The sequence below is a fragment of the Chanodichthys erythropterus genome, chromosome 17 (genome assembly GCF_024489055.1).
Source record: "Chanodichthys erythropterus isolate Z2021 chromosome 17, ASM2448905v1, whole genome shotgun sequence".
In the NCBI taxonomy this organism is placed as follows: domain Eukaryota; kingdom Metazoa; phylum Chordata; class Actinopteri; order Cypriniformes; family Xenocyprididae; genus Chanodichthys; species Chanodichthys erythropterus.
In genome coordinates, this window is record NC_090237.1 from 40,410,186 (window position 1) to 40,422,744 (window position 12,559).

Below are 12,559 nucleotides of genomic sequence, written 5' to 3' on the forward strand. Positions count from 1 at the left end.
TGTATTGTAGTTAGACCTAGTCTACATTGTAAAAAGATACTATGCATAAATAACTTATTTTTCAGTTCTATTTTGCACTAAAAAATTAGCTTCCAGTGTCATTTAATTCTAGGATTACTATGAATTGAATCTGTGTATTGTAGAAACAAGTGATTATGGAGATTATGAGGAACCACAGAAGAACTGCTCTTTGGAAGTGTCCATAAAGGGAGGAAATGTGTCCTACTCCAATGAGGGTTTGGAGGGAAGCGTGCTGACCTATCACTGCAAGGAAGGACAATACCCTTTTCCGACAATGCAAAGAGTCTGTGACAGAGATGGCCAATGGTCAGCCATGAGACTTCCAAATGGAAAGAGAACACTCAATGCTGTGTGCAAGGGTACCTTCTTCCTATATATATATACACATATGCACTTTTTTACTGTTTGCTTAACCCTGGGTCATCATTCTTTTTAACACTCTGAGTAAAAACAAAGTTTCAGACTTTTATTATGTATTTTAATTGAGGGTTAGCACTACTAATGCTGGGGTATAAAACCAAGTTCTAAAGCATAGGATCAGAAATATATCTGTCCAGCTCATGTGCAAGAGTCATTAATTAAATAGTCTGCATGCTCTCTTTGTCCAACCAATAATATTCATAAATTTGCAAATATGAATTATGCTGGAATTTACAAATGTACAGTGTTTAACCACAGAGCAAAAACAAATGGTGTTACATGAACACCTCTACACTCTCAGAAAATATAGTACATAATTGTACCTTTAGCGGTACAATGGCTTCTCACTGGGGCTGTACCCTTGGCATATGCTTGGGAACATATATGTACCTTTTTGGCCCCAAAAAGGGGTCAAAAAGGTACATATATGGACTCCTACTGTACCCCTATTTCTGACAGTGTAGGTGTATATATATGAGTCTCACCCACAGGTGTTAAACTCTAATCAATTAAGTTAACTTTACAAGTGATGATTGGCCTTTAGCGATGACACTACTCTCCTACTGAAGGAGAGAGGATGAACATGAACAGAAAAAAAAAACTAGACACACTAGACTATTTCCAATTTTTTACTGATTTTAAAACTGTGGGAGACCACAGACATAAGGGCCGTTTCAACCAATTTCTAGCTTTATAATCCTCCAAATGCACACACTAGAAGATCCGTCCGGACCGCAAGACCACACACCTGTTGATTGTAGTAACATTTTCACAGTGAGACAAGATCTCACACAGACTTGCAAGATCAAACGTGACTTGAGAAGAAAAACAAATGGAGGACAATCGACATCATCAGCTGGTTCTCCTGAACAATATGGGTGATCATCTTTCTCAATACTCCACTTGCATGGTATGTTTGTGGCTGGAAAGTTTCATCTAGAAGCATGCAACATGAAGCTTACTCGCTGTCATTGGCTATCGCGATATCACGTCTGATCAAGACAAGATTTGGGATCGTGTGGGCTCGACGTGTTCGGGAGCAGTAAAATAATAGTAATGACACCACACAATTGAGGATTTTTTGGACAAAAAGTCAGTTGTGAGAAGCCTCGAATCGGGCCACACACCCCAGATCATTGGGTGCTGCAAATCAGGCCCAAAATCGGGCTTAAAATCTTCAAAAGTGTAGCCAGCCTTAGATGGAAATCAACTGCAAATAAAAAACACCTTAGATGTAACTAATTAAAACTCTTAATTTCTCTGAATATGATTCGTAGAGGTTTAGCTTTATTGAACATTGCTGATGTTGTTTCATTGATTTCACTTGGCATCACCATTATGGTGATTAGTGTTACATTTGGTTGGGTAGCTTGACTTTGATTATTAGTTCGAGTCTCAGTACTGGCAGGAAATCATTACCCACAACTGAGTACTGATGGGAAGTCTGGTTCAAACCAGTTCTTTCGGACAGTTCGTTCAATGAACCAGTTAAAAATAAGGTATCACCGGTTCTTTTACGTCCTCACATAATGGCATCATTTCTATCTTCCAGGTGCATGAAAATACATTCAAACACATTCGAATACAGTAATGTGTAATCATGACTTCAGTTAAATAATAATAATAATTGTTATCATCTTGGATAAGTATCTTGCATTTACGTTTTGCAAAAGCACACAATACAGGCACATGGTGTGCAAACACAATGTTTTATATGTCTTAAAGATATAAAGTAAATAAACTAGTCTTCATCAACTTTACTGAAACCATCCAGCTCATAAAGCTTAAAATATACCGTGCATACAGAATAGTAAATAGTAAAATTAATTTATGTTTTGACTGAACAGTTGCATGTTCATGTTAAAATGTTGTTTAATAAAACTAGTTGCATTTGAATTTTCCAGTACGTTTTATTTGTTATTAAATAAAATTACATTTCGCCAAATTCACCCCCCATTCAATTCCTCGGTCCCCCCCATGCTCATGGTGTGGCGACCAGTGCGGGCGAGAGCCGTGAGGGAACGGCGCGAGGCCGGTGACGCAAGTGATAACAAGCATCACCTGGGAGGCGCACCGGCCTTGAGTCTCTCACGGAGGAGCTCCGGGAGCATAAAAGGAGGAGCAACGACCGTGGAGGACGAGAGAGGACCAGGCCTGGACTTTATTTTATGTTTTGTTATGTTTGTGTGGCCGGCAGACGTCCGCGAGGGTCTGCCGGCATTACTTTCGTTTTGTTCTTTGTTTATTTTATATTAAAGTTTGTTTGAACGTTCGCCGGTTCCCGCCTCCTTCTTCCCACATCCACTGAACGTGTTACACATGGTATCAGAACAGCATCAGTTATCTGAATGAAACAGTTCAGTTCAGACGCGGTGCTATCACGCATGCTCAGTAACTCCAGCTGATCGTTCTCAGTATCGAATGTGTCCGAAAGAAACGGTCCTCGGTTCTGTACTGGTGATTCGAGAACTGCTCTAACTGGTTCTTGACTCGAGGACCTCTGTAGTAGTAGGTGTGCTGAGCTCAGAACTGCTGTTGACAAAAAAAGTCAAAGCCTGTATCAAGTATATTTAATACATTTCTACTATTTTGATTAACACATTATAAACACTTTAAACACCTTGGCAAAAGTTTATGCATTTATTTAATATTACTTAGAAATTAAATAAACTGTTCATGAAAATATCATGCATTATTGATAAAACAAATAAATATGGTTTTACAGTCCATTAATCGTGTTTCCAATCTTTAAAATAATAGGCCTACAGTAATTGTGTGATAAACATGTTTCCAATGTGGTTTATATTGTTACACTTTATGCTCATCCTTCTGAAGAAATTACAAACATGCTCAGCTCATCGGTTTATCGGTTCTCAGTATCGAACGTGACTGAAAGAAACAGTTCTCGGTTCTGTACTGGTGATTCGAGAACCGTACATTCAGTAGTACATGCATGCTCAGTATCAGCAGCTCGTTCTCATCAGTTCTCTCAGCACAGCATGTGTTCATGCTGTGTGTTTGAGTTACTGGAGTAACTATACGCCGGAATGTTAGTTTATTTCAGGTCAGAGACTGTCAGGAATGTCCGAAAGTGAGTAACTTTAAAAAAAATTGTGGATCAGTGCTGACTTGAGATGCAAACTGTTTGGAATTGTTCAGTTCGATTTGGTGAACTGGTTTGACCGGTTAACTAAAAAGAACCGGTTAAAAAGAACAATTTGTTCACGAACCGGACATCACTACAACTGAGGTGCCCTTGAGCAAGAAACCGAACCCCCAATTGCTCCCTGGCCACTGCAGCAAAAATGGCTGCCCACCACTCTGTGTGTGCATTCAATACTCAATGCTGTGTGTGTGCACTTGCATGGGTGAAATGCAGAGCATGGTTTCTGAGTGTGGGACACCATACTTGGCCACGTCACATTTCACTTTTTTTTCAATTTTCACTATTAACTAATGACTTTTGCCTCAATAAACTCCCAAATACTGCTTCGTAATAGTAAGGTAGTTTTTACATTTAGGAATTGGGTAGGATTATTGATGTAGAATATGGTCATGCAGAATAAGGCATTAAAGGGTTAATTTTCAGAACACAAATTAATATATTTTTGATCAGATCCGCTGGCTCAGTGAGGCCTCCATTGTCAGCAAGATGATTAACACTTTAGTAGCTTTCTGGGCATATTTAAAACAGTTCATGTGACTACAGTGGTTGAACCTTAATGTTATGAAGCGACGAGAATACTTTTTTGTGTGCCAAAAAAAAAAAGACTTTATTCAACAATATGTCATGATGGCCGATTTCAAAACACTGCTTCATGAAGCTTTGAAGCTTTATGAATCTTTTGTTTTCAATCAGTGGTTCGGAGCGTGTATCAAACTGCCAAAGTCACGTGATTTCAGTAAACAGGGCTTCATAACATTAAGGTTGAACCACTGTAGTCACATGAACTGTTTTAAATATATCTTTAGTAGCTTTTATAGCTTTTATAAGTTTTATAAATTTGTAGATATTTTTAATGAAAAATTTATTTATTTATTTATTTTTGGCCTGATTAACCAGGCTCTTCATTAAACACGTCCTACAATTTAATAAAATAACATATTACAGAGACGCTTCATATTTAATGACGATTTGTTAATTTCATTTAATAGATTATACTTTCAATAATACAGGTGCATTTGGTTTACACTGTTTTGACCAGGAGGCGTCATCTGTGGGGCATTCGAAACAATCATTTTGCAATTCAAAGTTTCAAAAAACGTAATTTCTCTCATCAATAGTTGTGATGAAATACTACTTCTGAAGTATATAACATTTTGCCAGATTTTTGCTTAGACATCAGCACTTGTTATACATAACCTAACAATGTTTGTAGACAAATCAAAAGATCCATGCCATTGTTGAGTTTGGCACTATGCTGGTACCCAGCATGCATATTGTGTTTGTTAAAACAGTTGCAATGGCTAAACTAAAAATAATTCACCATAAATCAATGTCCAAGTGCCCTACTGAAGGGAACACTGATCGCCATATGGTGACTTCACATTTCAATCTAGTTAAACTCTAACTAGATTGAAACCTTAAACTCTAAACAGCTTTTACATCCAAACTTGCTTTTAATAGGTGTCATCACTAATGGCCAATCATCACTTGTAAAGTAAACCTAATTGATTAGTTAACTGCCTGGATAATTCAACATTTAGCACTACAAAGAGTAGATCAAGTGTTAGTTTTTAACACCTGTGTGTGAGACTCATATTTATACCATAGGTGTTCGTTTAACACGGCTGATTTTGCTGTGCTTGAATAATTCCTCATCTAGGGTAAAGATTAAACAGTGTGAAACATGGGGAAAAAAAGATAACCGAAGATTCTGTGAAGCCAGGGTTAACAATTTTAAGCATGAAAAGCTCTACTGACTGATTGTTTGGTTTCCATGTTAAGCACCCATGTTTCTGTCTCACTCTTAGAGATTCTTTGTCCTGCTCAACTTCAGCTTGACAACGGGCAATTCTGGCCGAGGAAACAGTGGTTCAAGTTTGGAGAAAAACAGACCTTTTCATGTCATGATGGATTTGATTTGTTCGGATCTGCTGAGCGAAACTGCACTCAATGGGGTGGATGGACTGGTGCAACGCCAGTGTGTGATGACCACTGTAAGCGTTTATATTCCTTTGGATCCAAACATATACTCTTATTTGTAACATTAAATGGTCCATTTTATGCTCATTAACAGGTTCATAATTTTGTTAAGAGGGCCTACTAGAAGAGTTTTACTTGAATTAATGTTCAGTTTTTATTATTATGGTCTTTTAACTACATTTGTTTGAGGGCGAGCCAAAGTAGCAGAATGTGGACATAATGCAAATATGTTTCATGGTAATGTGTCCACATCACAAAAATAATGGCAAGTATGGTAAGCCATTTTGACTTTTATTCACATCTCAGGATATGAATTCTTGATATCAACAATTCAATTGTTGATATCAGGAATTACATTTCCACTAGTAACAATGTTACTTCTTGATATCAACATTTGAATTTCCACTAGTAAAAACTAGAATTCTTGATATCTGTAATTGTATTTTCACTAGTGAAACGTCACCATAGTCTCCCATTCAAATTCAATTGTTGATATCAAGAACTGAGTTCTTACTAGTTGAAATCCCAATTTCACATATCAGAAATAAAATTCTTACTAGTAAAAATCGTAATTTTTTATATAAATTATTACATTGCTACCAGTAAAATGCAAATTTTTGATATCAAGAATTCAATTGTCACTAGTTGAAATGTCCGTTCTTGATATCAACAATTGAATTGCTACTAGTAAAAATGTTCATTTATGACATCTGAAAATGTATTTGTTATGATATAGACACGGAGGCAGAGATAAAAGCAATCCAGGTGAGTTTATTGGAACAATATGTGGAACACAGAGTGATAATGGCTGTTATCAGGTTCTTGAGAGATGAATATAAAGTAATACTGTCCTTGTGTGGTTTGTGGATCCAGGAGTTGAGCTGAGATGGAGGGAGACGTTGGAGACACTCACACACACAGAAGGGTAAGCACACGAAGGGACCAGGAGACGAAGAAGATGAAGGAGATCGCTGGAGCAGGTAAGTATGTTGAAGGGGAGTCCTTAAGGTAAGCATATACATGGCGTAGTGCAAACGAGACCGGACAGTGAGTGTGTGTGAGAGTGATGGCTTTGTAGTGCTGGTGATTGCAGAGTGAATGAGGTGCAGGTGGCGGTGATTAATAAGCTGGTGATTGAGTGCGTGGGTACTGTGGTGAGGTGGAGCCTGGCGTGTCTGTGACAGTACCCCCCCTCCCACGGCCCGCTCCTGAGGGCCGCGGACCCCGACGTCGTGGTGGTCTTCCCCTGGGTCGCGGGGCAGGTCTGTCTGGATGGTTGGTATGGAAGTTCTGTAACAGAAGAGGATCAAGGATATCATTCCTGGGAACCCATGAGCGTTCTTCGGGACCATAGTCCTCCCAGTCCACGAGGTACTCGAGTTTACCACCACGGCGCCGGGAATCCAAGATCTCGTGGACCACGTAGGCTGTGCCGTCCTCTAGGAGAAGTGGAAGGGGGGGCTCGGCGGCTGCCACGTCAGGCTCTGTGGAGGGAACAACAGAAGGGTGGTGAGGTTTGAGTAGAGATACGTGAAATGTAGGATGGATTCTACTATACTGTGCCGGGAGTTGGAGACGATAGGTGACGGGGTTGATCTGCCGAAGGATAGTGAACGGGCCAATGAAGCGGGGACTCAGCTTTTTGCAGGGCAGACGCATCCTGATGTCCCGGAAGTATATAACATTTTGCCAGATTTTTGCTTAGACATCAGCACTTGTTATACATAACCTAACAATGTTTGTAGACAAATCAAAAGATCCATGCCATTGTTGAGTTTGGCACTATGCTGGTACCCAGCATGCATATTGTGTTTGTTAAAACAGTTGCAATGGCTAAACTAAAAATAATTCACCATAAATCAATGTCCAAGTGCCCTACTGAAGGGAACACTGATCGCCATATGGTGACTTCACATTTCAATCTAGTTAAACTCTAACTAGATTGAAACCTTAAACTCTAAACAGCTTTTACATCCAAACTTGCTTTTAATAGGTGTCATCACTAATGGCCAATCATCACTTGTAAAGTAAACCTAATTGATTAGTTAACTGCCTGGATAATTCAACATTTAGCACTACAAAGAGTAGATCAAGTGTTAGTTTTTAACACCTGTGTGTGAGACTCATATTTATACCATAGGTGTTCGTTTAACACGGCTGATTTTGCTGTGCTTGAATAATTCCTCATCTAGGGTAAAGATTAAACAGTGTGAAACATGGGGAAAAAAAGATAACCGAAGATTCTGTGAAGCCAGGGTTAACAATTTTAAGCATGAAAAGCTCTACTGACTGATTGTTTGGTTTCCATGTTAAGCACCCATGTTTCTGTCTCACTCTTAGAGATTCTTTGTCCTGCTCAACTTCAGCTTGACAACGGGCAATTCTGGCCGAGGAAACAGTGGTTCAAGTTTGGAGAAAAACAGACCTTTTCATGTCATGATGGATTTGATTTGTTCGGATCTGCTGAGCGAAACTGCACTCAATGGGGTGGATGGACTGGTGCAACGCCAGTGTGTGATGACCACTGTAAGCGTTTATATTCCTTTGGATCCAAACATATACTCTTATTTGTAACATTAAATGGTCCATTTTATGCTCATTAACAGGTTCATAATTTTGTTAAGAGGGCCTACTAGAAGAGTTTTACTTGAATTAATGTTCAGTTTTTATTATTATGGTCTTTTAACTACATTTGTTTGAGGGCGAGCCAAAGTAGCAGAATGTGGACATAATGCAAATATGTTTCATGGTAATGTGTCCACATCACAAAAATAATGGCAAGTATGGTAAGCCATTTTGACTTTTATTCACATCTCAGGATATGAATTCTTGATATCAACAATTCAATTGTTGATATCAGGAATTACATTTCCACTAGTAACAATGTTACTTCTTGATATCAACATTTGAATTTCCACTAGTAAAAACTAGAATTCTTGATATCTGTAATTGTATTTTCACTAGTGAAACGTCACCATAGTCTCCCATTCAAATTCAATTGTTGATATCAAGAACTGAGTTCTTACTAGTTGAAATCCCAATTTCACATATCAGAAATAAAATTCTTACTAGTAAAAATCGTAATTTTTTATATAAATTATTACATTGCTACCAGTAAAATGCAAATTTTTGATATCAAGAATTCAATTGTCACTAGTTGAAATGTCCGTTCTTGATATCAACAATTGAATTGCTACTAGTAAAAATGTTCATTTATGACATCTGAAAATGTATTTGTTATGATATAGACACGGAGGCAGAGATAAAAGCAATCCAGGTGAGTTTATTGGAACAATATGTGGAACACAGAGTGATAATGGCTGTTATCAGGTTCTTGAGAGATGAATATAAAGTAATACTGTCCTTGTGTGGTTTGTGGATCCAGGAGTTGAGCTGAGATGGAGGGAGACGTTGGAGACACTCACACACACAGAAGGGTAAGCACACGAAGGGACCAGGAGACGAAGAAGATGAAGGAGATCGCTGGAGCAGGTAAGTATGTTGAAGGGGAGTCCTTAAGGTAAGCATATACATGGCGTAGTGCAAACGAGACCGGACAGTGAGTGTGTGTGAGAGTGATGGCTTTGTAGTGCTGGTGATTGCAGAGTGAATGAGGTGCAGGTGGCGGTGATTAATAAGCTGGTGATTGAGTGCGTGGGTACTGTGGTGAGGTGGAGCCTGGCGTGTCTGTGACAGTACCCCCTCCCACGGCCCGCTCCTGAGGGCCGCGGACCCCGACGTCGTGGTGGTCTTCCCCTGGGTCGCGGGGCAGGTCTGTCTGGATGGTTGGTATGGAAGTTCTGTAACAGAAGAGGATCAAGGATATCATTCCTGGGAACCCATGAGCGTTCTTCGGGACCATAGTCCTCCCAGTCCACGAGGTACTCGAGTTTACCACCACGGCGCCGGGAATCCAAGATCTCGTGGACCACGTAGGCTGTGCCGTCCTCTAGGAGAAGTGGAAGGGGGGGCTCGGCGGCTGCCACGTCAGGCTCTGTGGAGGGAACAACAGAAGGGTGGTGAGGTTTGAGTAGAGATACGTGAAATGTAGGATGGATTCTACTATACTGTGCCGGGAGTTGGAGACGATAGGTGACGGGGTTGATCTGCCGAAGGATAGTGAACGGGCCAATGAAGCGGGGACTCAGCTTTTTGCAGGGCAGACGCATCCTGATGTCCCGGGTGGACAGCCAGACCTTCTGCCCCGGCTGGTAGACAGGAGCCTCGGAGCGTCGAAGGTCGGCTGCCATCTTGCGTCTGCGCAGGGCCCTCTGCAGCTGGTGGTGAGCTGAGTCCCACACCCTCTCGCTCTCCCGGAACCAGTAGTCGACTGCCGGAACGTTGGAGGGTTCCCCGTCCCAGGGGAACATCGGGGGTTGGTAGCCGAGTACGCACTGGAAGGGTGTTAGTCCCGTTGAGGCTTGGCGGAGAGAGTTTTGTGCGTACTCGGCCCAACCCAGGTACTGGTTCCAGGAGTTCTGGTGGCCGTGACAGAAGGTACGCAGGAAGCGGCCGATCTCCTGGATCTTCCGTTCCGTCTGCCCGTTCGACTGAGGATGGTATCCAGACGATAGGCTGACGGTCACACCCAGGAGGGAGAAGAAGGCTTTCCAGACGTGTGAGACAAACTGGGGTCCTCTGTCGGAGACGATGTCTTCAGGTAATCCATAATAGCGAAAAACATGATTAAACATTAGTTCTGCGGTGGCCATGGCGGTAGGTAGACCCTCCAGGGGTATCAGACGGCAGGACTTTGAGAAGCGGTCCACCACCACCAGGATGCATGTGTGACCGTCAGACTCGGGGAGATCGGTGACGAAGTCCACTCCCAGGTGTGACCAGGGTCTCTCAGGAACGGGCAGAGGAAAGAGCTTGCCGGTGGGAAGATGGCGTGGGCTCTTGGAGATGGCACACTCCCTGCAGCCCTGCACGTACCTCCTGACGTCGTTGGCCATGTTGGGCCACCAGAAGCGTTGTTTGAGCAACGAGAGGGTCTCCTTGACCCCCGTAGTTGACCTCCGCCGGGTTGAGCTTGCGGGAGAAGAAGGCGCATGGATGGAGTCTACTTGGTGTCCCCTGCTGCTGTGAAAGGACCGCTCCCACTCCGGTGGTAGATGCGTCCACCTCTACTATGAACGGGAGGTCCGGGTTAGGGTGGACGAGGAGGGGAGCGGTGGTGAAGGCCTTCTTCAGGGTCTCAAAGGCGTCGGTGGCTAATGGAGACCAGGACAGAGACTTGGGCTGGTGACGGAGGAGGTTGGTGAGTGGACTGACGATTGTGCTGTAGTTTTTGATGAACCGGCGATAGAAATTGGAGAAACCTAGGAATCTTTGGAGTTCTTTGATGGTGGTAGGAGTGGGCCAGGACTGTATGGCGGAGACCTTCCCCTCGTCCATCCGGATGCCACTGTGATCAATCACGTACCCCAGGAACTGGACGGAGGGTTGGTGGAATGAGCATTTTTCAGCCTTGAGGAAGAGATGGAACTGCCGTAAGCGCTGGAGGACCTCCGCAACGTGGTGGCGATGTTCGGCCAAGCTCCGGGAGTAGATGAGGATGTCATCTATATAAACCAGAACGGACTTATGGAGAAACTCCCGGAGCACCTCGTGGATGAAATCCTGGAATACGGAGGGGGCGTTGACCAGGCCATACGGCATCACGAGGTACTCGTAGTGTCCAGTGGGCGTGACGAAGGCGGTCTTCCACTCGTCCCCCTCACGTATCCGGATGAGGTTATACGCGCTGCGGAGGTCCAACTTGGTGAACACAGTGGCACCGCGGAGATGTTCCAGGGCCGCTGGGACGAGGGGAAGTGGATATCGGAACTTGATGGTGATCTTGTTGAGTGCACGGTAATCGATGCATGGCCTCAAGCCTCCGTCCTTCTTTGCCACGAAGAAGAAGCTTGAAGCAGCAGGGGAAGTAGACGGGCGGATGTAACCTTGTTCGAGTGCCTCCTTGATGTATTCCTCCATGGCCTTCTCCTCCGGTATGGACAGGGGGTATATGCGTCCCCTGGGCACTGGTTCACCCGGCAGCAGATCGATGGCGCAGTCCCATGGCCGGTGTGGAGGAAGCTTGGAGGCGCGTTGCGGGCAGAAGACGTCGCTGAAGGGGGCGTAGTCAGGGGGAACATCCACGGAGCGCTTCTCAACAGGGCTCTCGATGGACGTGGCATTCACGAGAAGAGACTTGGAGAGTGGAGGTTTTGGAACAGGAAGCGCTGGGAAGCAGTCTGGGAAGCAGTGATCGCCCCACTTCAGGACTTCGCCCGTGCGCCAGGAGATGTTGGGGTTGTGTTGTTCCAGCCACGGGCGCCCTAGAACCACGTCAGCGGTGGATTCCTCCAGAACCAGCAAATGGATGTGTTCAGTGTGCAGGATACCGATGCTGAGTTGTAGTGGACCCACGCAGTGACGGATGTGTCTGCGGCTTAGGGGTTTGCCCGTGATGGAGTGGATTTGATAGCTCGTCGGTGAAGGAGAGATCTTAAGGTTGAGTTGTCTACAGAGGGTGCCTGAGATGAAGTTTCCGGCTGACCCTGAATCAAGGAGCGCCACCACTGGAACAGAGATGTTAGCAGCAGTAAGGGTTACAGTTGTAGTGAGTGGTTTCATTTTCTGAATGGAGGGAAATATTGCACTCACCACGGGTCGAGGAGGACGGATTGGGCATGTGGAGAGATTATGCCCCATTGTTCCGCAATAGAGACAGAGATTCAGGGCCAGCCTTCTTTGTCTTTCGTTAGGGGTGAGACGAGAGTGATCAATTTGCATGGGTTCGTTGGCTGGTTCTGGGGAGCTGACGGGTTCGGACCGACGGAGGAGGTTAGTGGTGGATGACTGGCCCTGGTGTTCTTGAATGCACGACTGCATACGGGACCCCACGCGGATGGCGAGTTGGATGAAGCGTTCTAATCCCATGGAGTCCTCGTATGCAGCGAGATGCAGCCGCACGGAGGGTTCCAG

The 12,559-nt window shown here is 43.6% G+C and overlaps 1 protein-coding gene across 2 annotated transcripts in view; it reads left to right on the forward strand.

Annotated features, from left to right (window-relative positions):
* si:ch1073-280e3.1 (complement factor B) overlaps positions 1-12,559 on the forward strand; it is a 37,619-nt gene that overhangs the window by 7,043 nt on the left and 18,017 nt on the right. Inside the window, exons 3-4 of one of the 2 annotated variants that reach the window (XM_067366392.1) lie at positions 144-380; positions 5,416-5,601. In XM_067366392.1, the coding sequence (XP_067222493.1) occupies positions 144-380; positions 5,416-5,601 (423 nt within the window). Of the gene's footprint in view, positions 1-143; positions 381-5,415; positions 5,602-6,488; positions 7,097-7,927; positions 8,114-12,559 lie in introns of those variants that run through there. The other variant, XM_067366391.1, reaches the window with a different exon arrangement.